General features: G+C 41.4%; 1 protein-coding gene across 1 annotated transcript in view; it reads right to left on the bottom strand.

Annotated features, from left to right (window-relative positions):
- The window catches only part of LOC119656076 (protein Optix), a 53,639-nt gene extending 37,386 nt beyond the window's left edge, over positions 1-16,253 (bottom strand). Inside the window, exon 1 of the mRNA XM_038062357.1 lies at positions 15,224-16,253. Coding sequence (XP_037918285.1) covers positions 15,224-15,504 — 281 coding nt within the window. The 5' untranslated portion in view covers positions 15,505-16,253. The remainder of the gene's footprint in view (positions 1-15,223) is intronic.
- Between the last annotated feature and the right edge of the window lie 11,213 nt (positions 16,254-27,466).

Genomic DNA, 27,466 nt, shown 5'->3' on the forward strand with positions numbered 1-27,466 from the left:
ATACTCGATTCTGAACGCAGAATTTATTTTTTCTCACTTACATTCTTTTTTTTTTCTTAATTAAAAAAGGGATTTTTTTTGGCAACAGTTTTAGTTTGCACCTTTACCAAAAATTCAAAAATTAATGATTAGCAATAAAGAGTTACTATGGTGACATTTGCGCATACAACCATTCGATTTGTTAGTTTTTGAATCTTTCAGATAGGGCTATAAAACTCTAACCAAAGTCTGGATACGCATGGCTAATATCGCCATTGTATTTAAAAAAGTGGGATTTGACCTTTTGATAAGTATATTTTGACAGAAGACGACTTTTGACTACCCCCGTTGCAGATCATGCAGACGCAAGTAAACACCAAAAGTCGCGACCAGAGTCAAGTGAAAAAGACCAGTGCCAGGCATAATCCAGCGTTTTCAACCACAATTCCAGAAACCCTGAGACTATAACCAAAAGCTGGAGCAGGAAAGAAACGCGAGTTCGCCATACTCACAGACACCCCACAGAAAAGAGCATAGAAGCAGAGAATAGGTCGATAAAGCTAAAAAATTCAGAACAAAATAAAAGCCAGAAGCTTGCTATGAGTGAAAGCAAGAAAACTTAGAAGAGGACTGACAAGAATATCATAATAGTTCTTTAGGAAGTGAAGGTGGCCAGAAGGTTCTTTTACCTCAATCAGACCTAAATATCGTTAAGGTGCTTATGTTTTGGGTTTATTTAAACATTTATGTATCTAAAATTATCATAAATCCCTATTCTACCAAGTTTCGTAATTGTTGCAGTAGAGCCTAACGTTCTTTCTCTTCAGTCTCTGTCCCTTTTGGAAGCGGAGTCGGATCATCTTGGTCAGTAGTGCCATTTCCAATCACCGTCCAGTGTGTCAAGCCACCGTTGTTTCTGGCGGACTTCCGGTCATTTTCGACATCGACTTCGATGTTTAGACAATTCTTGGCGAGTGAATTCTCAATAGCGCGAATCACGTGATTATACCATCGAAGACGTCTCTTTCGCAAATTTTCCACAAACGATGCTACCCTATATCGATCGCGGATGTCCTCATTTCGGATGTGATCATGGTGTGGTACACCACTAGTCCTGACTACAACAAATATTCCACAAAAAAATAGAGAGGTCTTATATCCACTGGTATGAATGCCAAGGGTAAACTAGACTTATGACAGTGCCTCCACCGTTTCCTACCCTCAGATACTTTTAATGATCGACTTGGACTCCTAGGTAGGAAACTTCTTCCCCTCTACTCGGGTCAGTGGTAATATTACCATAAAATTTGGTAAGAAGGTAGGAACTAAGGAACTTAAGCGTACAATATCTCTAATACATTTGAGTTGTTCTCAAGACTAGTCATTCACAGCTGAGTCGACTGTTATCCGACGTCAGGTCACGGTACAAACCCCACCGTCACCAGTAAGATTTGAACCGTGACCTTCCGTACGACAGCCTAGTGCTCTAACCACTGAGCTATCCCGACACAATTGCTATCTTACGGTACAATATTTCTTGCCTTCTGATAGCTTTTTCAAGATAACTTTTGAAGACAACCCAGGATATAGTTCATTTAGTTTTCACAATAACGGTACAAGTTGTATCATAGTCAGTTCAAATCCCGAGTATTTTCCTGCAATCTCTTACAATTATGCTCGGTTAGATTTATTAGTTACCTTCCGGCAATACAATGCACAAGATACGCAAAAATATTCAGCACAAGTAACGCATTGACTATATTTGGTTAGTTGACTTTCACGGTGTGAATATACTCACAAGAAGATGTATTTTTTTGGTTAGACGCTTTTCTTTCACAGAAAACTATTTTAGGGACCAGTTGTTCCCATCTCTAGTTCGATATCTCCCCCAAACAACTGACTACCGAAATATGGTACAGTAGAATCCCGATAATTCTTATCGTCAAGGGACTGACGATTTGCTACGAAATATCGGGATTACTAATTGTCCCGATTTCAAAATAAAGAAAATTAACTGTGGGGACCGGCAATTTCTACGAATTAGCGGGAAATATGAATAATCGATGTACGCATTATCGGGATTCCACTTTACAGTAAAAAAAAATGTTAATCAGAAAAAACAGTCGGTTTTTCACTTTGCCGAATTGAAGACCTTTTGTACAATGAGAACTAATCCTGCCGAATTAAACTGTCATTAGATGCAGCTTCGTGTGAATTGCCTCCACTGGATTTCGATGATTTAGATCGGCTGCCACAGCCACACTTTAAAATCAATTTTTAGTTAAAGCAACAGTTTTCTGACTACCGCCCACTAACAGAGAGCGCAAAGAAGACCCTGGTGAAGTTTGACAAAGTAGCGAAGCAAGTTGGCCTAAAAATAAACCAAAGGAACACCAAAATCATGATAAAAAACCGGAGGAATGGCGCCAATGATACTAATCGCGATACCAGATGATAACTTTGAGCAAGTCGACAGTTTTGTGCCGGCACAACTCACACAAAAGGCAACAACAACTAGACCAACGGGCGGATCATGCTTGGCAACAAAACATTTTAGTATCTCGTACTGCCAATTCTGATTCGGCCGGTCGTCTGTTACAGTAGTAAGACGAGGAGGCTGAGCCAGGTTGAAGAGCAAAAAAACACTGCTTTCGAACGTTGAGTTCTCAGGTGAATCTATGGCCTAGTGAGGTTGAACGGCAAATGGCGAATACGCGGTAACAGTCAGTGGTACCTGTTCTTCGACGAACTAGAAGTCACCATCCATATTAATATTCTAAAATAGAAGAATTCCCAGACGCCTACCCAGAGAAAACAGCCATCAGGAAATCCCCGAAACAGATTGGTGGACTCAATGGACAACGCAAGTTACACACTACTCGGTTTTTGGAATTAGGGGACACAATCGCTGGACTGAGAAGAATAGAGATAAATGCCACGGAAAGTCAAAGACCGACATCGGTTGCATCTCCCCAGAAGAAAAATTGTTTCCAAAATTAAAAAATACTTCCTAAATTTACCAAAAACACATAGAGAGTAAACTCTGGTTACGATTACACTTTTATATTGTAGTTCTCTATGTCTTATATATGAATCATTTAGTCAGCTGAAGCAATAATACAAGTATACTCCTTCAATTTTTGTCTACAAATTTCCCAGTTTCCACTATCTTCAATTATACAGAACCGACAACTGCCTCAGCGACATTTTGTTTCCCTTTCGTTCTGTAATTTTTCGAACAGCAACAAACTTCTCAGCTCTACCCACACTAAACTTTTGATTAACTCGATCCAAATCCCAATTACGGAACAAGACAAGAGTCAAAGAATACGCCCATTACACCTGCGCGTCATCGCTATTAAATCACGCCAATATGGTCCAGCTAACCCGACGATTTTCTAAGAAGTTTTCGCTCTTCCTCCACTGTTCTGTGCCACGTAGTTCTTACGTTTCATGATGCCTTAAATTACATCATCCTACATTTTAGTGATAATTATCTCAAGTAGGTTCAAAGCTCTTTCATTGTGTAGCTCCGAAAAGATTCTTTCTGCGAACTCTTGGCCGCGTTCGAGAGAAGAATCCTCCGAAGTGAGCGATACCATGACCGTCAGGTTGTGGATAAAATCCGGCTCAATAGGTTACGGTGGGCGGGTCACTTAATCCTTATGGATGAGGATGATCCAGCCCGGAAAGTCTTTAAGGACAATATCTATGGTAGGAAAGGAAGACGAGGCAGACCCTGCCTGAGATGGAGCGATGGCATAGGTCAGGACGCCAAACAGCTTTTAGGGATATTGAATTGGTGGATCTCAGCCCAAAACCAGGATGTCTGGAGTTCCTTATTAAGGCAGGCCTAGACCGAATACCAGTTCTTGCGCCGTTGATGATGATGAAAAGATTCTTTCAGCTAAGATTGTCCTGTCTTCATCTCTTTCAAGTAACTTTTATACTATAGTATGAATGGTATATCCTTTCAATTGAGCCAAGGGAAAGGCCATACCGACTTGATCAAAATTCAGGGCTGCTTGCGTCCTCCACCTTGGATTTGAATAAAATCCCAAACGATCCAGTCCTTATCCAGCAAAAAGAAAAAGTAAGTACAAAGTTTCGTTCAAACTTTGCAATGGATAATTTCCACTAAACTGAAAATTTTGCGATTTTGAGTAATGAATCTAAGTTTCATCCTTTTTCTACCGAGACACATCAGGATCCTAAATATTTCAATGGTAAAGCTACCATCCTTGTAAGCTTATTTTCAATGTTATCGATAATGAAAGTAATACAGAAAATACTTGCGGAGCATATGCTCTTTAATGCAACTGTCAAGGTGAGGGTTGACTTGTTTTTTCAGCATAATACCGATAAAAATCTGATTTCCAATTAGGCAAAGCAGTAACTTAAACAAAATGAAATAAGGAAGTTAAATTGGCCCTGCTCTGAATACTATACACATTCATAGGTATGCAGAAAGAAAGCCAAAAACCAATTGGAGTCAGATCTTTTTGAATACTAGGATGCCAAATGGCCGTCAAACAAATGTATTCAACTAAATCGTATTGACTTTAAATTGCTTTTTGTTTTGCTTTCTTATTTTCAATCGTTTAAATAAAAGGTTTGGGTAGAAAAATATAGATTGCTTTATCTAAATCCTGTATTATATGATATTTTTCCACAAAGTTCTAAATATTTAAAATTTCATAAAGAAAACGCTCGAAAATTGCATAGTTAAATATAGTAATTCTTCCAGTTAATTACATTCCACTTAAACATTAACACCGAAAAATTTAACCTTTTTTTTCGGCAGCTCAATTTAATTTGGCCTTGGGGTATATTAACAGCTACTTGTATTTTTAAACGATATGCCTCCAAAAAAGAAAAAGATACTTTTATTAGAATCATTGAACTCAATCCACTCTTTGTTGATTAATTGGTTGTTGGTCTTCCACGTGAATTATAGCCAGAGGATGACGATAATCATGAGTCGGTCGGTTACCACCCATAGCTGCCAATATTGGGTACCCAATATCCTGCATTATGTGAAATAATTTTAAGTCTAAGGAAAAGGCAAACCAGGAGTTTGCAGGAATTCAGAAATTGGGTTATAGTTATGGCATCTGGACGATTTTCGCAGAAAAGGACAGGTGAGACAGGTGAGAACTCAAAAATGAAAAAAAACCTTATTAATACTGGAAATAATTAATTTATCAATAAAAAAAATTATTTGTTTCCACCCAAAAATATAAAAAGCTCCAATAAAATATTTTTTTAAATAATCACTGCCTCTTTTATATGATTGCTAGTAACATCATCAATTATGAAATATTTTCACGGTTTCTATTTCACGGTCAACTAGCTCCAAAATTTTGTTTGAAAGATTTTCTTGCATCGTCGCCATGGAATGGTCCCTTTCTCATTTTTTTACGCAGGTGACTAAAGCATTAATCAACTTTTTCGTCGTGCATAATTTGCAGGCATATTAAATGTGCAATCATTCATGACATCTACCAAATGGTTGATGACAATCTTTGACAAACAAATAAATAATTAGAACAACTGACCGAAATGACCTCTCTTTCAAACATGGAAAACGTCCCTAACGAATTAAAAAACTATTTAGGTTAACATTCTCGAGAAGGTCACTAATCGACTTTTAGATACCTGATTGTATCATTAAATGTATATAAGGATAATTCAGGTGCGACAACAAAAAATACCCACTCTCTCGGGATGAATCATGTCTTTCCTTAGGAAAAACATGGGATTGAAAGATGTTAATTTGGCAGACCTGACTATCATGAATTCCAAAAGCCAGTTGCTTTCACTAGTCATGAAGGACCCAGGGTTGAAGGTTAGGCAAATTAACATATGTTTATATGGCATATAATTTGTCATGCAAAGAAAATTACTAATTTTCAGTAATTACTGGTTTTTCTCTTTCCTTACTTCCTTATTTCGATAATTTTGAATAGTTTTTGGGAGGAGTGTCAATGTCAATTTGAAAGATACTCCCTATTCGAGTACCAACACGAATGTCTATTTCAGTAGTACTTGCCTTAATATAACTCTTATAAATTACATTGACCAATTGCAAACAAAAATAATACAATTTTCAGTACTTTTCATTATTACTCCACTCAGTTCCGCTAATTTTCAACAAATCAACACAACAATAACAATAATATGGTATCATTTGCGAAAAATATTGAAATGATTACACAATCATGAACATTATGCAGTCTGTAAATTAGGTAATTATTTTGTTAGCATAACATGATACTGTTTCGCCAATTTATTAAAAATCCGATATTATTATGTTCTATTAGGAGATTATCCGTTTCTGTTTCCAACGGACGAAAGAGTTATATAATGAATGCAATGGTTAGTTTCAGAATTAGCAAAAAAAAGTTCTCGTGAAACAGAATATGATATAAATATGATATAAATATGATAGAAATAATTGCAGTAAATGAAATACCATAAAGGGCAATAATAGCATTTTGATTGATTGGATTAGCGAATCAGTTTATTTGTTGCAGAAATATTAAGTTAATCGAAAGAAAAAGAGAATTGTGCACATACTTAAAACTCATATCCTTTGCTGTTGGAGAACTTTTGTAATTCTTTGTAGAATTGTTAATATTAATTAAAAAATATAAATAATTAATTTAGTAACATTCACAGCCTTGGCTTCGGAAATAAATTCCATTAATCAGGCCTGTCTGAAAAATATGTCGTGAGAACAGCTCAAATGATTTATGGTGTTTTCCTATAATAAATAGGATATAAACCACTAAGTGTTTTCAACGCGATTTTAATTTCTTTTTGATAGTTGCACTAAAAAAAATCTAATCTCTTCAGTATCTGTATTTTATATAAGAAGAGTTTCTTTAGATATTTAGATCAAAATGAAATTTCAGAACTGTAGAACTGAATGCTACATGAGATATTGTTCCTGGGTACCAGCAATATGGGATACAGGACATTCCGAAACAATGCATTAGTACCACGATCTTTACATTTAAGGATTGGCAACCAATAAGCCTCATAGTAGTACTAAAGACAAGAAAAGCACAAAAAAGTTGGAAACGATTTTTCAATCTGAACTACAGTCCTTCCGGTGAATTAAAAGGCGAATTCTCATTCCATATAGTGACAATTCGATCAATATAAAAACCGTGATAGGTCAGCCAAGAATCTCAATACAAGTCAGTGACTTCTTCTTCAGCCTTTGTCCCGTTCACAAGCGGGGTCGGCTCGTGTAACTCTGACTATTCTTACTGTTCATATACATATGTAGAATTTGCGATATTTTTGGACATAATGATCGCCCATTTCAGATTGTCATTGCAAAATTTGTGCACAAATATGAATCAACTGATTCAGTACCAAACATAGCTGCACGTGCTTGTGCAGATGACCCAAATATATTGGTTTGGCAAAATTCTCCAAAATTAAGCCAATCCATAATGATTGGAATGCGAATTTTGCGTGAGCACACCAGAAATTGTAGGACGGTGAGAATACCATAAAGTTGAGATAATATAAAAGTGACGGTTCGGTAATTTCAAAAGCAAATGGAACCAAAATTAAGGATACGTCTCGGACGGGTAGGTCAGGTGAAGTTGACGAATAGTGAATAAAAACAATAATCGAAACGAAGCAGGTGATAACTTACAAATTTGAAGGTGTTTTTTTTTGTAATGAAATCAAGGGTTCCTAATTATTGATAGACCAGGCGTAGCTTCCTCAAAATTACAATTTTTAGTTGTTTAGGATATGCGGGGTCCTAAGTCCACATCCACATGATGGTGGACCGGACCAATGCAACTTACTCCCACGTTTTTTGGTCCACGGATCCCTAGTTTGGGGCATAGCACCCAAGCATTCAAAAATCACAAAACCAAAAATGACTAACGGTTTCGTCCACGGCAGAGGCAACTCTTCAACCGCTGCCTCACCTCTGCCCTGGGAGCAGCGTGACCGAAAGTGGCAACAGGTGACAAACGCTCCTTTATATCTTTGAATGGTATCTGTATGCGCTGCAACTGATGATCTTATGCCCGACTTTCGTTTCCAAAGACTACTAACCGCTTCCTTGATGTGTTCATTAAATCTAGTCGTTATCAGGCTTTTAGTCTGTCCTATGTATATCTTATTCGGTAGATCCCGCTTTTTTCCTCCGCTGTCAAAGGATACTTGATGCTTCCCAATAAATTCCGCAAGGTATCTAAGGTGAATCTACGACTTCCAGTAGAAACTTTTTTATTCAATTCCTGATGCTGTTAAATAGGTTGGAATACGGGATACTTATTCGTCTCGTGGTTGCCTCCTTTTGCTACGAGAATAGTATTGTATAGGCATGCCTATTGTGTTGCTTAATTTTCCTTCCGATCAGCTAATCAAAAGTCTGACGATTATACCCATTCTAAATAGCGGTCTCAATAATATGCTGTCGTTCCTTATTGAAGCCATATTCCGAAAGAGAGTATGTGATCAGTCGGTGAATCATGCAATTGTAGGTTGCCATTTTTGAGAAAATGTATGGTGTGAAGTTGCTGGTATCGTTCTCTGCGTTGCTGTAGGCTCACGGTATATCTTGAACTTAAGCTTCCCGCTAGAGTTGACGATATTCAGATCTAGGAAGGGTAGAGCCCTATCCTTTTCTATCTCTAGTGTAAACTCGATTGATGACATGAAACCTTCAGTGAGTAATGGCGAGAAGGGGTTCCCCATTGCTACTCCCGAAGTAGTTTTGTAGAATCTACCCCGAAACGTAAAACAGTTTTTGTTCATGCAGAGCCTAACAAGGTTTGCATAGATTCGGACTTTTTTTCTCTATTCCGGACCAGATCCAAACTGGTTCAGCCATCTCTCGAGTAGGAAAATTGACTCTTTCACTGACGTGTTGGGAAATAATGCCTTCCCGTCAAACGACACCACCACCTCGTCCTCACCCATGCTCTCAATGCGTTGCAGCCTCTGTATTAGTTCATGGGAGTTAGCTACTGAATACTTACTATTCGTCGTCCGAAGGGCCTGGCACTCATTGATCAACCACTTAGCGATATTGTACGTCGGTGAGTTCGAGTCCGCAATGATTTTTCGCATCTCGTCCCCGTCCTTGTGGATTACGGACTCGAACTCACTGACATACAACGTCGCCAAGTGGTTGATCAATGATTAAAGCAGAGATTTAGGTAACTGCCCCTCGAAATTAAAAGACTCGCCGCGGTAATTATGAGGTAACTAGGTTGATAGTTAAAAAATTGTTAAAAGTAATTTAAGGAATTAGTGAATAATTATAAAAGGACCATATAATGGCAATTGTTTTTAGTAACTTTATACTGATGAAGGGGGTAGGTCGCTCGCGAAATATGTATTTATGTTTAAAACTAAAAATTGTTTGGAGGAAGCTACTCCTGGTGTATCAATTTTAGGCTAGACCACAAGGAACAGACAAAAATCTAATCTCTTGCTAATTATTCCTAGAAATTTGGATATGTTAAGAAACTATTTGGACCACACACAAGCTGAAAACAAGTCACCTTGCCAATGATAATCGAATATTTGCGATGCTATATAAAAAGGGACTCTCACTGAAATAGTTGATAATACGCAATGCGGAACAATGAAGTTGCTTGAAAGAGCTTGGCGGATGGGTTATTCCTTTCGCGGAGATGATGCAGTTCCTTTTAGACTTCGTTGGCTGTAAACACAAGACTGAGAACCAAAGGCGGGTAGGGAAAAATATTTGATCAACTGAAATATAATATGCGACTACAAAATCTTCTAATCAGCGTAAAGCCATGTAGATTCATGATAGATAGATTGAAAGAAATACAAATACTGGCATTAAACTATTCAAAAAAAACAAATAATTAAGCCCTGGGGTGAATTTTGAACTTTGTTTTCCAGCCTCTATCCATTGAATTTTCCTAATAATTCTCGAAATTATTGCATGTGAAAAAAGTGACCACACGTCTCACCCTACCTACAAAACAAATGAAATTTACTTTTGTAAAAGATCCTCCAATGGCAGTGTGCAATAAAGAAAAGATGCAAAGAATAGAATGCGACCAATTTAAAAATGCCAACAATATTGTCAGTAGCATTGTGACCTAGACAAAACTAAATGAAATAGGCAAAATCACTGTCAGCGGCAGTGATCTGCCCAGAACTGAGCGATTTAAATACCTCGGGTCAATGCTATCAGCCAATGGAGAATTGCGTTATGAAATTGCTTCACGCTTTAACGCAACCTGGATGAAGTGGCGTTCCACAACTGGTGTTCTTTGTGATCGACGTATCAATGAACGCCTCAAATCTAAAATTTACCGCAACGTCGTCCGTCCTGTCGGTCTCTATGATTCTGATTGTTGGCCGACTATAAAAGGCAATGAACGGCATCTTGCGGTAATGGAGATGAAGATGTTGCGTTGGACTAGTAGCGTGACAAGGTTTGATCACATCCGAAATGAGGATATCCGCCATCCTTATGGTGTTGCATCGATCGTGGAAAAATTGCGAGAGAGGCGATGGTATGGTCACGCAATTCGTGCTAACGAGAATTCATTTGTCAAGATTGGTCTGAACATCGAAGTCGATGGTAAACGACCAAAAGGCAGGCCGAAACAGCGGTGGCTTCATACGCTGAATGGGGATTTAAAAGCCTCGAGATTGCACCCAGATCAGGTATTCGATAGAGCCAAATGGCGAAACCGATCACGACGAGCCGACCCCGTTTGGGAACGAGACAAACAAGAAGAAGAAAAATATTATTTCCTGTAAAATTATTCCAATTGATACAATTGAAATAATAAGAACAACCAAAGTAACAGGTGAATATGTTTTAAAAAATATATTTAGATTTATTTTGCGGCACTAATTTTTATTATGACAGTAACACATATATTAAGATAAAAAACAAGACTTGTTAGCACTGATGAAGGAAACAAGTGATTCTCAAAATATCGGTATTTTCAAGACCAATAAATAACACTAGACAATAGAAAAAAGCAGGTCTTAATTATTTCAAATAATTTAATCGCTAAAAATACCGCGAAATTACACTTAGATAAATGCTGTATGTATCTCCATTTTTTTCAACTGACAACAATGCTACTTTAAGTCCGAAAATTCTTGTTCAAAAAAATAAGAACAAAATCATTTGGAAGCATTTAATTTTGATCACTAGCAGGGGATTTCCAAATCCAAATTTAACGGATGCAAGCGTATTTTCATAGTGGTTTTTGTGGGTTTCGAAATATTGTACAGTTGATTCAGTGCACTATGCCGTGTAAAGTGGTATAAAAATGGGAAGAGGCCAGCATTGCTCTCCAAAGAACAGAAAGTTGATAATAAAGTTATTGACCGAAGGTAGAACATATAGTCAAATAAGGGAGATGTTTCAAATGGATTGATAACCAACGAGAAAAACTGGCCGTTGCAGGCCGAAAGTCGTGGTAGACAGAAGAAAAACCAGCAATAGAGATGACAAAATGATCGTAAGGATTGTAGAACAGCGTCCTTTTATCACATCTACGCAGATAAAATTCGTGCTTAACCTGCCAATTGCTTCTTCAACCATAAGGAAGCGCTTATTATCGGTAGACTTAAAGGTGGGACCCCAAGGACAGTACAATTGTTAAAGGGTGTACATTTGAAACGACGACTTCAGCTTGCCAAAAAAATTTATAAACGAACCAGATAACATTTGGCGCAATATATTATGGTCGGATAAGACCATAACTGTGCAATTTGATACCAACAAAAAAAACGATATCTAAGAGCGGTCTCAAAATGATGCTGTGGGGATGCTTCTCATGAAATGGTGTCGGATCTCTTGTAAGGATCGTCGGCAACATGGATGCCTCCTATTTTGTAGGGCAAATATTAGACGCCGTTATGTTACCTTACGCTGAAGAGGAAATGTCATTGCGCTGGTCTTCCAGCCCATAACATTCAGGTCATGGGGTGGCCAGTGCAATCAACGGACCTTAATATTAGAGAACATCTTTGGATAGATGTTAAAAAAGGAGTCAGAGGAGTCAGGGACACAAAACTAAAAAATAGTCAAGAGTGATGGCAAGCTGCAAAAAATAATTGGGAATCCATACCGCTGACAAGGTGCCACTCTCTGATAGGGTCTATGAGGTCCAGATGACAAAAAGTAATTAAATTTCATGGTGGAGCTACTTCATATTGAAGGTAATACAGGTATTTTTCTTTAAGGAACATATCCAGACTACTCTATTTGTTCAACAGGCATTTTCGAACTTAAAGTATCATTGTTGCCAGATGAAAGCAGATACATTTCATCATCACTTTTTGCATTTTTTACCCTTAATATACAGTAGTAGTTAAAATTTTGGAAACTTCTTTGTGAAGAGAATCAAACGCTTGTGAAATTTTTACTTTTTGATGTATTTTAAAAAAAAAAATTTTGTGTTGAAGCTTTATGTATATTCTTTCGCTGCGAATTTAAATTTTTAAAAAGCAAATAATTTCAACAAAAATTGAAACGGTCAAAACTTTGGACACTTTTTTTAACGTTGAATATTACCGTTTTTAAAAAATGCCTCGCACTAAAACATTTTCAAATGAGATAAAGGAACTAATGATAAGTGTAATCGAGAATAGTAATATTGTATGAGAAGTCGAAATGCCTTCTGGTGTCACAAAATCTGCGCTATGAAGAGTCCATAAAAAAACGGGTGGAAAGGGGTACGGTAGATCGTTCAAAAGTAGGTGGGTGCCTAACTAACTTAACCAAATCAATGCACAGATCCTTGGTTAACCCGAGACACACATGTTCAAAAGAAGTTGTTGAATTTTACAATGTTCAAATATCGACAATGTCTTTTGGGGTTTTCAAACAATTGATTTTTATTAATATAACCTAATTATAATAACTTTTAGTAAAAATGGACTAATGGTATGACGGACATCAAAAAGCCTTGGATTTCGTGGAAAAATATGAAATATAGATAAAAAATTTGCGGAAACTCATAAAGATTGATCAGTGGCTCATTGGGGTCGTGTTTGTGGAGCAACGAAAGCAAGTTTAATCTGTTTGATACTGATGGAATTAGATATATTCGCCATCCAGGTGGAGCCTGCAACGATCCCAAGTACCAAGTACCCATAAAGAAGCATGGGGATGGAAGCATAATGATCTGGGGCTGTTATCAATTTTGTGTGAAATTTTCGGCATTAACAACATTTATTTTAGGATCCTTTTCTTGTGATGGTGTTGGTCCATTGATTCAAGTTGAAGTAATTATGAGATCTCCAATGTATTTTGACGTTTTGGGATAGCACATGTTATTAGATGTTCTTCACAAGATGAGAAAATACTGGGTCTTCTCACAGAATAGCGTTGCTAAGCAAACCTCCAAGTTTGTTCAGAATTGACCAAATGACAACCAAGTTGCAAAAATAACCTGGCCTTCTAAAAGTCCTGACTGGCATTTTATTGAGCATCTTTGGGAAGAGTTAGATTGACGTATTTCTGATCAAAACTTTTCTAAACCAGCTGAACTAATGTCTACTCTCCAACAAATAGTTCACAACTCTAGCTCAGTATTGCGAGCGGACCTTCACGGTGAATTTGGTCAACTTTTATGGGTCAGCTCGTCCCTCTAGGTTGTCTTCGGCCACTCAGGATGGTCGTTTGACCATCGCAATTCCATCATTTTCATTCCAAATGGCGCCCAACGTGGGTCTCAACATTTGCTGGATTCAGGCCTCATATTTCTTATTTGCAGGTTTCCTGAATCACTCTAGTTGATGTAATAATGAACTTAGTTGACCTATTCCGCGAAAATGTGAAGCAATAAGAAGGACTAATGCCTATTCAACAAGATTACAAAATTACTCCTTTTTTTCATATTGTTATTGTCGTAAACTGCTTCTAAGACAAAAGTTTCAAAAGTTTTGACGGGTTGACAAAATGGCCCCCTTAGTTTTTTTAACCGAATTTTTATTTGTTTTTATTTTAAATTAACAGTAATCATATTTACTTTTAAAAGGATAAATTTAAGGCCCATTATAAAAAAAAATGTTAAAAAAAACCGAAGAATAAAAATTTGACAAGTGTTTGATTCATTTTAAATCAAAGTTTTTACCACTACTGTATGTGTTATTGTCATAATAAAAATTAGTGCAGTGAAATCAATCAATTTGTTGAGGATGCTGGGAGTCCTGAGTCCGCACCCACTTAGTGGCGGGCCGGACCACTTGGGAAGCAACTTACTTCCTCTTTTGTACTCCAACGGAGTCCTATTTTTGGAGTTAAACACCCAAGTTTAAAAAAAACACGAAAAAGTTGACTGACGGTTTCGCCCAGGGCAGAGACAACTTATCAGACGCTGCCTCACTTTCGGCCTGGTTTAGTTCTGGGCTTATGGCGGATTTCACTTGAATATAATTCGCACCCATTACTTGTTTGCGATTATTTTTATGTGGAGCAATTACCGTATGTCATTACTTTCGGTCACGCTGCTCCCAGGACAAAGGTGAGGCAGCGTCTGATGAGTTGCCTCTGCCCTGGACGAAACCGTCAGTCAACTTTTTCGTACATATTCACTTGATGCTTTGGAGGTTCTTATTATTTCTAACACGGCCCTACGTAATTGGTGCTCAAAACATGTACTTTTTTTACTGCTATACTTGGAAAAGCCATTTTCCACCCTTTTACTTAATGCTCCACTGTGGCCAATATTCAAGGAAGGGTAATTCCCTCAATATACAATTTTTTAGGAAGCTTAAACCCAAAAATATTCAGTTGTAATTCTGTCCATACAAATATAATCCAAAAACTATTGATTTTTATAATTAAATTTTGAAATCTCAGATTTTATATGTTTATTTGACAGATTTTTTTTTTTGGTTTTTAGATAGTTGCTTTTCGTAAAACCTCCCTAAAAATACGTCCAAGGGGATACCATCCAATTACATTCTGCCAAGATAAAAAGAAATTTTCCTATTTTCTGCAAAGGATTTAAGACGGAACAAAATATATTGCAGGCGGCTTCTCTATTTGTCTCGAACCTTCATCAACCTACCACATTTTCTGTAACCTTTATTGTAACTTATTTTCCTTGACTATTCGAAAGGTTCTCAACGCTTCATACCCAAGCAAATAAGACTGAAGTCATCTAAAAGCCCAGAAAACCACGAAATGATATCGCATTTCCTATCTACTTCCATAAAACAATCTTAAAAAAAAAATCATTGTACGAACCTAAAATTTCCAACATGATACGCTACAACAGCTCTCGCTCGCAATACCGCCTCCGAATTGAGAATGTCGTGCATATTAGGCAACGCCACCGGCAAACTCCACAGGAACCTGGCCAATCGTTCAATATCGCCGGATTCCTCCAGCGTTTTGCAAACAATCTCCACCTGGGCGGCGGAGAAGGCGAGCGTTGGCACGGCCAGAATCGGGCTGGGTGCTATGATCTGGTGGTGGTGTGTGAAGGTTTCCGGAGGACTTGTTCCCTCCGTCGGTCCAACGGCCATTTTATTAATCGAATCCACTGTGGACAGGGGGAAATTTGCATACTATTCCTAGCAGCGTGGGGTCGGCGCGACTAGAGAGGCACCTCGTTGCTATCCTTGTTGTGGCCTCTGTAAATCATGTGACGCGTAATCCTTACACAAAACACAAAAATCACGACACCGCGAAGCCCAAAGGACGACAACAAGTGAAAACAGTCAAAACTGAACGAAACGAAACGGTTCAAGTACGCAAGAAATTATCCTTTCACTCGGCAGCCAGTCACTAATTCTCTATCCTTTGCTGCTAACAACTTGCGTCACGAATCTTGTTTTCCACTAACTTCCACTGAAAATCATCCACTAATTGCCATTCGCAGGCCGATCGCATTTTTCTCACTAGCAACCCCTAATTAACTGTACACAGGCGCCATTTGCTTGGTTAACGGTCACGGAAGGATGAACGATGTCTTGCAAAAATCGAGCAACGGCGCAACGTCTAGGGTCTCACTGAGCCGCGAAAGGGTTCGAAACTCTTCAGCAGGCGTAAGGAAAGGTCACGGACAGAGCATCACTCGGGCACCCGCAAAGTGTATGCAGATCCGAACGGATACTGAGCGGATTCAGAAAACGGACACAAAGCCAAAGACGCAACCCGACCACTCCAAGACTGCCAATACACAACGTGTGCAACTACTGACTGAGCGACTGTGGGGCGAATTACGCCGCTTTGCGTCTTGGCCACTCACACGGCTCGGTTACACTCGAGAGACGTTCACTCCGCACACGGACACCGATACGCTACGCTTTGCCCTACGACGCGGGCCGAGCCGACCGAGCGGAACCGGGCGAGCACTCGGCCTTCTGGAGCGGGAACCACCCCGGGTCCGCACTCCCCGCGCACAGTATCTTGCCAGCAGCGAATAACAAGCTCGCAAACTTCTGCCGTCGCACTCTGCCTTGGGATGCTATTGATCGGCCGGCCCGGCACCCCGCCACGCCCCGCCACTATATACCGCCAGCACAGCACACAAAGCAGTCAAGGAGTCGATGTCTCAGCCAAACAAAAGATTCGCTCAAGCGAGGAGGCGCATCGCATCACGGCCGAGACCGGCGACTGGGAATTAGAGGTTTCACCGGCGGCATTAGTCCACGCCCCTTTTGTCCGGCCACTCATCTCGTCTCTTTCCGCTGCCGGTCGGTCGGCAGCGGATTCATTGCCCGTGTCTACTTGACTCTTATTTGCCTTTTACGCCCGACCCCCGCCCCATTCCGCCTACACACTCAGCACATAGTACATAAGCCGGTTAGTGTGCAGTTTCAGGCGGGGGAGGGGCGGGGACAGCGCGTGGAGGGTTTATTAATGGGTTTCGGTTCGCTGGCTTCCCGTCCCCCCGCCCTGCTCCCGCTCTTGGGATAGTAGATTTTCTAGCCCGATTGCGTACGGTAGTTCTACTTATTGTGCGGTTCGCACCCCACCCCCGGCCGTCGAGTTGCGACAGTAGCGGGCGAAGGCTTTCAGTAGGTGTGCAATGGATCTGGGTGGGATGAATGGCGAGCTCATGGGCGCATCTATTTCCATAAGATGCCAGTGATAGGGGCTGGGACTGTGCCGCGGATTATTCTGATCCCGGCAGCGGTCCAGCTCGGGGTGTGGACGCGTGGAGTGAGGTGCGAGCTGCTCGCCTATTTCTTGGCTATTTCACGGCAGCGGAGGCTAGGCGAAGGCCGACAGAGTCTTGCAGATGCGAAGATGGCATGGAGTACACGCAGCGTGTTCTGGGCTCGGAATGACATCTGAGCGTCGTAATTAAATCCACTCTCGTCTACGCAATGTACACACGCCACGAAGGTTTTTGTACGTTGCGGCTCGGTTTCCAGGTAATCCCAGCGTCGCCATGTTTAGAAGGAAACTGGTCGATATCCGAGCCCGAAGCGGAAAAAGTGTCCTTGTCTCCTCGTGTGACTGCGCGACAATCCCGAAATGTAATCCTCCTATTCGGGCTTTGTCTTGGTACGAATGGCAGCAGAAGACGGTGGCGTGCAATTACCGTTCAGTTACACTTCCAGGTGATGCTGCCGCGTCGTGAGTACCAATTCACTGCGGAGGCGGGGGAGGAATAATTGGAGCAATAAACGTACAGGCTCGCCGTAGGCGGATGTGTCTGCGTGAACTCTATTTTGTACTTATTATGCCGGTGGCATTCCATAAATCATTTTGTGTTTAGAGGTTTCGAGAGCGGCTCGAAATTGAGGAGTCGAGTTTCAGCCGGGCCAACTGGCGTGACAGTTTTTGTTTATTGATCTTTTAATTGAAAGCATTTCATTCAGATCGAAATGAATTCGAGGAATGCGGTAGTCGGGTATGATTTGGACAGGAGTGGGTTGGACGCTTAATGCGAGCCATTACAGCCATGTTTGCGGTCTAGTTACATATTTTGTGTTAGCAAGTTGAATGACAGGAATGTTGTTCAGAAAACGTGTTTTAGTAGTGCCATGGATGCCCAGTCAATACAATTATTTGTACTAAACCCAAATGATCAATTTAACGACACCACCCTTCCGGGTTATAAATTTGAACAGCGCAAAATAATTCACTTGAAGGAAGCAAAATGTCACTTTTAACCAGAATTATTTTTAGTTTTCGAAAGCCCCCCAGAAGGGCAGCATTTAGATGGGAAAACCGCTTAGGCAGGTGAAATGAGCAATTTCCGTCTATTGCTCTGAGTAATGAAACATTTTACCTTAACCTTTGTGCCTTCTGTTATATCCCCGGAACCTTGTAATGAAAACTCTGGGATTGTGATGGTCAAATGAGCATCCTAAGTGGCCGAAGATGACCTAGAGGAAAGAGGTAACCCAAAATCCTGAAAAGTTGGCGAAATTCATCGTGAAGGTCCTCCGTCAAACACTGAAGCTTTATCGGAGCGTTCGGTCGATACGTCCTTGTTGAGGATGCTGGGTTAGCTCTTCCCTCAAGGTCGTCTTCGGCTACTCAGGATGGTCGTTTGACCATTGCAATTCCAAATGGCGCCCAACGTGGGTCCCAAAATTTGCTGTATTCAGGCCTAAAATCTCTTATTTGCAAGTTTCCTGAATCAGTGGAAAATAGCCTATTCAGGCTGACAAATTCATTTTGTGGTACACTTGTATTCACATTTCTAGCTTAATGATTTCACTATTTTTCCCCCGGAAGCGAGTGTTCCTAAGTCTCAATTTCCTTTCCCACCTTGTAAAGTAGAATTTCCTGCCATATCCCTGGTAGAATGCCACAAGAGCTAGGAGTTTGTTGTGTTTGTCTTGGAGACTTAACGTCTCGTAAGTGAGGATGGACGATTCCGTAGCGTACATAACGAAGAAATCTATGGGCGATACCATGACCGTCCGGTTGTGGATAAAATCCGGCTCAATAGGTTACGGTGGGCGGGTCACTTAATCCGTATGGATGAGGATGATCCAGCCCGGAAAGTCTATATGGGCAATATCTATGGTAGGAAAAGAAGACGAGGCAGACCCCGCCTGAGATGGAGCGATGGCGTAGGTCAGGACGCCAGACAGCTTTTAGGGATATCGAATTGGTGGACCTCGATGCAAAACCGGGATATCTGGAGTTCCTTATTAAGGCAGGCCTAGACCGGATAGCGGTTGTTGCGCCGTTGATGATGATGATGAATTTTTTAATATAATTACTCTTTCTGAGAAAATCCTGAGTATAATGCTGGCTCTTTCTGGGAAAATTTTGAGTTCATTCGTCTTCCAAGTTCTTTCGTCTTCTGAGTCGTTGAGTGTAATTTATTTTTATTTAAGTACAGCTCGCTTCGTTTCTGAGAAAATACGGAGCTCTTTGGGTTTCATGTAATTTTATTTTCATTTAAATGCTACTCATTTCAATGAACAAGACTTTTCTCCATTCTATTACTTAAAAACTGACATTCCACAAAAAAAAAAACATTTAATTTTTTTCTAAATTTGTCATTTTTTCATGGTCTGCTCCGCCATGAAGAACACCGATGGTGCCCACTGCCAATCGAATTAACAACATTCGAAATAAATTTCGAATGCTGTTAACCCCGCTGCGCCACATCACTCCGCCCCAGATGAAACCTCCGGTTTCAGCGACCAACTTCAGAAATGCGTTCCCCATCATACGGCGAAGCGAACGCGACGTTGATTTGGGGCGCAAACGGGCTTCAACCTGGTCCTCCGATCTCGAGCTGGAAGAAATGCTCTCTCCGCTCGAGAACACGGTACGCGTCTTCGTATGGAGGCTGTAGCGGCTTCCGGCATCCGTCCTGACCAGGACGTTCATGCACGTGTCCAGCTCCCTGGGCGCGCAGGCAGGTGCGAACGAGTGTCGTGTGCGAGGTGTGGCGCTAATGCGGCAAAGGTTTTCCCTCACCAGGCGCAGCAATCCCGAATTTGTGAGACTCGAAGACCGGATCACTTGGGAGTCTTGGGTTCTCCCCGTAAACTAGCTCGGCGGCGGGTGTTTCGTAGGCCGAGTAGGACGGGAAACAAGACTTCAGGACGGATCATCACGAGCCATAATGGCGGCTTTCAGCGTCCGGTGCCAACGCTCTAGCATCCCATTGGATTGCGAGTGGTAAGCCGTAGTTGGCTGGCGTTTGAATCCCAGGAGTTTGCCTAACTCTGAGAAAAGGGTGGACTCAAATTGCATTTCCTGGTCAGTGATGATTACTGTAGGGACGCCAAGGCGAGGGATCCACTCTCGACAGAGGGCTTTGGCACAAGATTGCGCCGTAATATCCTTCAGAGTTATTGCCCCAGGCCACCACATAGACCTATCGATGATTGTGAGGCAATACTTGTAACCGTGCGAGTCTCGCAAAGGGCCTACGATGCCGACGTGTATGATGTGGAACTGCTTGGTAGTGTGTGGGAATGAGCCCACTTCTTTTCTTACATGCCTGGTGACCTTACACTTTCGGCATGCGATGCACTCTCTAGCCCAGGAGTTGATGTCCTTATTCATAGAGGGCCAGAAATATTTCTCGGTGACTAACCGATTTGACGTTCTGATGCCTGGGTGCGCTACATCGTGAATTGCGTGGAACACTTCCTTGCGAAAGGTGGCGCGAATGTATGGCCGAGGTCCCTTTTCCGAGTCTTCGTAGCAGAGGGAGGTTCGAGCCGAAGATGGGCAACTCCCAAAATTTATATTTGGGGTTCAATTTGAGGCTCTGAAGTACTGCGTCATCCTCCTACGCCTTGGCGATAGCCGGGAAGTCGAGTGAGGCGGGGATGTTAACCTCGGAGGCACGTGACAAAGCGACAGCAACTACGTTGTCCTTGCCGGACACGTGCTGTATGTCGGACGTGAATTTATAAAGCTCAGGTGTCGCAACTGACGAGAGGACGCTTTGTCGGGCTTTTGTTTCAAAGCATATGTGAGAGGCTTATGGTCCGTGAACATTGTGAACGGCCTTTCCTCTAGGGAGAAGTGGAAGTACTTAGCTGACTCACTTACCGATAGGCGCTTGATCAACTCGGTCTTCAACAGTATGTAGGAGGCCGATTTCACTATGTCGGCTACCAGGAGGAGGAGGATCGAGGCCCACATTCACGTAGTTGAACTGCGTCGCGTTCGCCGTTATTCCGGACATCTGGAACTGCGCTTCCAAATAGACCAAGCACAGCTCCGGATTCCGTCGCCAAAATGGAGGGACGCGGACAGCGAGGGCGGTCACCTGAAGGTCCGATGGGCCTGCCGCGTCTTTATTGTCAAAGCTAATTTTCCAACGCGAGTTTTTGTCCAAGACGCGGTGATACCGAATTCTATAAGGTCCTACTTTGACCGCGGCAGGACGCACCCACAAATACCCGCACGACCGAAACAGAGACACCAACGACGCACCGCGAAGTGGACGCCTGATGCGCAGACCAAAATGAAAATAAACTCGCCACAAGAGCGGAACTGCACCGATGAATTTCTTGAAGAGTATCGATGCCGTCTCTTGCTGCGGTTTAATATTTATTGTATGAAAAATGAAGTAATATCTAATAACTCGGATAATAATAATAAGTACTCAAAACTTAAATTTTCCCTTCGGTGGTTTCCAGTGGCAGCGTTTTTCTTTTTTTTTTTTAAGTTGGGCTCCTGAGCGTGCGATTGATCCTTGACGGCGGCTCCGGCGCCCTGCGGCGACTTCGTCGAAGTCAGCTTCCGTTTATTAGAGGCTGGCGGCTCAACGGTCTAGTGAATAATTTTAGCACTAGACTTTGGGGCACACAACAACCAACAGAATTTTCGCGTCTCTCCCAGTGAAATAAACGGCGCGATTTTTCCAGTCTGTGCAGCGAGCGGCTCACAAAAACAGTCCGAAACGGGCCCTGTGATGATGTCGGCTCTTGTTCAAGTACTGGCTCCGCTGCCTCGCTCTACCTGGGCACACCCTTTTCCTCGTTCCAATCGGGCGAGTTCTTCGGGGTCACCATTTTAGTCTGATATGACCTGATTGTAAGATGCTTTCGATCCGGAGCTTGTAGTAGGGACTTCTAGAAGAACGGATGGAGAACGACCAGTGCAGAATGTGTGGTTCGGCGTTAGAGACGTTGGACCATCCCATTTCTGGCTGTACTGTAATGGCGCCGGTGCAAAACACGAACAGGCATAATGCTATATGTAAAGTAATCTATCAAAACCTTGCATACAAGCATGGGCTGATCATGGGAACATGTCCAGTTTACCGATATGAGCCGCAAGCAGTACTTGATAGTTCTGCTTACAGCATGTATTGGTACCGGCAAGTTCTGACTGATCGCCATACTCCACACAACAACCCTGACGTACTGTTAGTTGACAATACGGGTCACTCCGTGTATACAATTGATGTTGTTATCATCCATAATAGCAACATCGAACGAAAATACGTGGAAAGAAGGTGAACTATGAGTCAGTGGCTCGGGAAATCTAAGCAATTTAGCGTCTCGAGTGGGTGGTTGTAGTTCCCATAATATTGTCAGCTACAGGTATTGTACCTAAATCCCTCACGTCTTCCCTTGATGTCCTGGGAATTTCGCACAGTCTGGTTCAAACCATGCAGAAGTACAACATTCTGCATACGTGCTCGATATTGCCACCGGCCGAAAGGGAAACCTTACCTCTGCAATGCGGCGGTATACAAATTTGCTTTTAAAAGCAATAAGAATGAAGACTGTTTAAACCTCCATAACTCACGGCGTGAATATAAAAGGTTCTTTAAGTGTTTGAAACGGGACTCTTTTAAAGCATACTGTCAGGACCTGGAAGACGAAAGAGGGACTTCAAAATTGTGTAGAGTCCTCAAAAGGGATGAGTCGGTCAAGTTGGACTTTCTTAGAAAACTGGAAGATATTTTTTCGAACTCCAGACTGGAGCCAGAAGAAATCTTCTTCCAAGTATACCATCCGGAAGAATTGGTGAGAGAAGTGAAATGAGAGAGTAGTCAGTTCTTGCTAGGGGAATTGGAACACTGCGAGAGCGGTTGTTACCTATGGAAACGTCAGAGCTGCCATACTGTCCTTTGAAGACTTCTAACCACCTGGCACGGGTGGTATCTACATATACAGCAATGCTAAAGGAGGTTATAGACCGCGACCGCTAAGGAATATTTATATCGTATCCTGCTTTTGCCTACCTGTAAACAGAAGGTTAAGGTGGTTTTCATACCGACGTTTGGGAAAGATAATTATGCAAACCCAAAGAACGTCAGACTGATCAGATTGACAACATTTTTGCTGAAAGGTATAGAGAGACTGGTTAAGCACCAGATTCGTGGGAAGGACCTAAGGCCGCACTCATTAAATGAAAACTAACATATTTACCAACGTGGAAAGTCCTGTGAGTTCGCTTTGGTTTCAAAGATAGACCATACAACTCTAAAGGGAGAAGGCTTGCCCTCGGGAAGGTGTGTTTTTGCCACTTCTTTGGAGCATGCTGGTTGATTCACTACTATTCGAACTGCAAAATTTACTAATACACACTGCTCTAGATTATTCAATTGGCAGCCCTTATATATTCACAGCACTGCAATGAGAGCAGCTCATAGACTAATTCGCTTAGATCTATGAGGAAACAACGGCCTTGGAGGACACAGAGCATTGGAAGAACTCAATCCAGTTCCTACAATACTTTCTGGCTCTCGGGTCTGCAAATATCTGTTTGGTAGAAGTGATCCTGTTAGAAAGTTGGGAGTTTTCAGATGAATATGTGGTATACGGGGGTCTTCTACTCCCATGGGCCAAAAACTGAAGAGGGTTATGGAGTCAGAGTCAACCTTTCGAGTAAAAACGAAAAGTGGGCTTTTCCTTTGGGACAATGTGCAACGGTATTCCAGAATGAAAAATATGCGATCCTAACGGCGGCAACCTAAGTGATCAACGAGTGTTTGAAGGGCAGGTGCATCGCAATTTGCAACGATAGCCAGGCCGTACTGAGAGCGTTGAATAGTCCTTTGATCGCCTCGCATATTGTTCAGGAATATATTATAGTACAAGAGAGTACAATGGACAAACGCGGTCTAACTGCTCAGAGGCTATGCTCTTCCCCTACCTCAAACACAAACACTGATGTTAGGCGAAAAAGTTGATTTACTTAAGATCCTTCATGCACTCACAGCCCCCAGCTACACTACAATTCTGCCTTGCTGTTTCTATGTACAGTTGTTATAATCGTTTAGACTATATCACTTGGTAATGGGATTCTAGTCTGTGGGCATCTTCGCCTTCTGGAGAGTCTGTATAAAGAAGTTGCTTGGGAAGTCTCGCTAGAATAATCCCTTTAGTACCTAGATATTATATATTTTAAGCAAGGATGCATCTCTATGTTTTCTGGCCGGAATTATGCTGAGTCTTGCAGAGTTATTGATGCTGTTATTATTTTGGCGACAGTCTAATCAGAAAAAGCAGTCCTGATAGCATTTTTGTATAACTCCATCTTCATCATCATCATCAACGGCGCAACAACCGATATTCGGCTTAGGCTTGCCTTAATAAGCAATTCCAGACATCCCGGTTTTGGGCCGAGGTCCACGAATTTGATATCCCTAAAAGCTGTCTGACGTACTGACCTACGCCATCGCTCCATCTTAGGCAGGGTCTGCCTCGTCTTCTTTTTCTACCATAGATATTGTCCTTGAACGCGGCCAAGAGTTCGCAGTTTTTTTGCTAAGAACCCAAGTCTCCGAGGAATACATGAGGACTGGCAAGATCATTGTCTTGTACAGTAAGAGCTTTGACCCTATGGTGAGACGTTTCGAGCGGAACAGTTTTTGTAAGTTGAAATAGGCTCCGTTGGCTGACAACAACCGTGCGCGGATTTCATCATCGTAGCTGTTATCGGTGGTGATTTTCGACCTTAAATAGCAGAAATTATCAACGGTCTCGAAGTTATATTCTCCTATCTTTATTCCTCCCGTTTGACCAGTGCGATTTGGTGTTGTTGAAGATGAAATTGAAGATCTTATTCATTCAAATACTTAAAATTATAATATGTTCCAATTATACTGTAGATTTTTTATTATTTAGGATTTGTTGAAACATGTGAGCTTTCTGCTCCCACCAATTCTATTTTGACCATGGTCGAATCGCCGAAACTTAAATCAGTACCCAAAGAAGCATGTAAGATTTTTCTGCCAAGGATGTATGCTTTGGGCCTCTCTCGATCGGGGCCTTTTCTGGAAGCGAAACTTAAAAGAACTTTGTGACACTGAAAGAAGATGGCTTATCGGTTACAGTGGTTGACGTCTTTTGTAGCCCATTGAGGAGCTCGGTGACGAATCGTCGATCGAACATGAGATTAGCGGGGAATCGGAAGATCGATGCCATAAAAGTAGCGTTGATGGAGGATGATGGAATGCTGGCGAACTGAGGAAAGCCTGTGATAGCACCACAGTGAAATCATTGCTCGGAGGAAAATATTGATTCACCAGACGGTGAGGAACACGATGATTGTCTGAAGCTGTATTCATACCTATCTGCAGCTTCCCAGAAGAATATGTTTATCATGTATTGACTATGCGAGTATTCATATATACAAGCAGTGAGCGTAGCGGATTCGCATAGACACTTGACAGCACACGTCAGATTTGTCGGAATGGATATTTTTGCTACGCTTGTTGCGCTTTGTGCATATTATCCTAGCGCTACGAATTATGCATTGTTTTCAAGATAAGGTATTGCTATACCTTCGTGGGCAAAGGTAGCCACATTTTACTTGGATTCCCCATTTGAGGGAGGCTAACTTCGGAGTTTGGTACCGCTTTGGGAACACTAATTCATTACTAAATGTGATGTACAAGTATTATCGGTTACCAAGAACTATTCTCCCCAAATGAAACGAGTCATTTATCAATTGGCTTCAAAACTTTAAGTAATCCTAGACCAGAATTCAATAATCAAAATAAGGTGACCTAATTTGTAATGGGGAAATCAAATAATGAAAAAATAAATAAGCGAAAACGAAAAAAAAAATCGGAATTAAAATAAATAAACGAATTATAAGAAAGAATAGAAGATTTTAGGGAGCCCCTTTCGTCACATTCTATCATTTTCGTAGAAGGAAGGAACCCCATCATTAGCATCATCATTGTCATCCTTGACATTAAATTGAATCTTGTCTTCTCCCAATTAGCTACTAAACGAATGAGTCGAGCTAACAAAGATTACAACGGCGACAGTGGATGGAAGGCCTTTTGTCAAATTGAAATTCATTGACCACACACATACAGCACTGTGTCGGCAATCCGTCTTCATGGATATGTAGGAGCAACATTTTTTGGGGTGGCTTCACGTTAGGGTTGCTACAATTGTAATAAACTTGTTATTATTTAATTGAGATTGCCGGCAATAATAAAGTTAGGTTTAAACGAAAATTGCTGAAAATGCTGTCGTTACTTTTTGTATTCCATGACCCTTCCGAGCTTCCGTAGATTTAAAAAAGTGCAAGATTCCTTCTTCGTTTCCGCAATTTAAATTTACTGAATTACGACCTCCACTCAACATCGGTATCTTGTATCGCATTTTTCAATGCATTCATCTCAATCCTGAACGAGTAACCCCCGGCCAGTCCAGCTGTTTGTATCTGTAAAATTACAGAAATGAGGAAATGACTCCACCTCGTTGGGAGTCCAGAGATTCATCCGTGAAAGATTCTTTCTAATTGAAGTTTATTTTATTCGCGGCATTAGCAATCAGCAAAATCGTCAACAATAACAGCATAACATCAGTTGAAATTGCAGGGCCAATAACAATCGTATCTTTCCGAGGCATGATCGACTAATCAATTGGGTGATGTCATCTTAGAATCGGAACATCTTTAGATTGATTTCTGCTCCGGCTACATCAATGTAATGCGATTATTGAGTTTTGCATAAGAACATCCATTGCTTTGGAGCTTCGTGGGTGCCTGGAGCGCCCAAGGAGCCCACCGTGTTTGCCGGTGGTCCCCACGTTAGCTGGTGTAGGGTGAATGGATGTCTAATGGGGGATTATTAATACGCTTGAGTATATCAATAGAGCCGCAATTAACATGACGATTATTGGAAATAATTCATCAATTAAACGGATTCATAAATAGATTTATGAATCATTGGACCGATAATAAGTAATGGCTAAATTGGTCTTCTTTAATTTCTCCAGATGGGGTTTGATTAACAACAAAGGCGCTTAGAACACAACAAGGGTCTATTCGCTACGTTTCAAAGTTGTGTTCACTTAGAAGATTCTTATGGTGCAAGCCATTTCTCCGATTCTAGTTAACTCCTTCAAGATGGGAATCAAGCAGTGCACTGCAGGATAGACTGACGCGGAATATAGCTCCCTGAAGCCAACCTATCTCTCTCTGAGGGTCAACTGTCTCTCCTCTAGGGCGATGTGTGGCTTTTCAGGGGCCAAACCTCCCGTCTACCAAGACACCCTGTACGAGGTGACCCTACTATTAACAAAACGCTACGGATCTAGACTGGGGAGTCGAAAAACACCTCCCTCA

The sequence above is a fragment of the Hermetia illucens genome, chromosome 4 (assembly GCF_905115235.1).
Source record: "Hermetia illucens chromosome 4, iHerIll2.2.curated.20191125, whole genome shotgun sequence".
NCBI classification, from domain to species: Eukaryota; Metazoa; Arthropoda; class Insecta; order Diptera; family Stratiomyidae; genus Hermetia; species Hermetia illucens.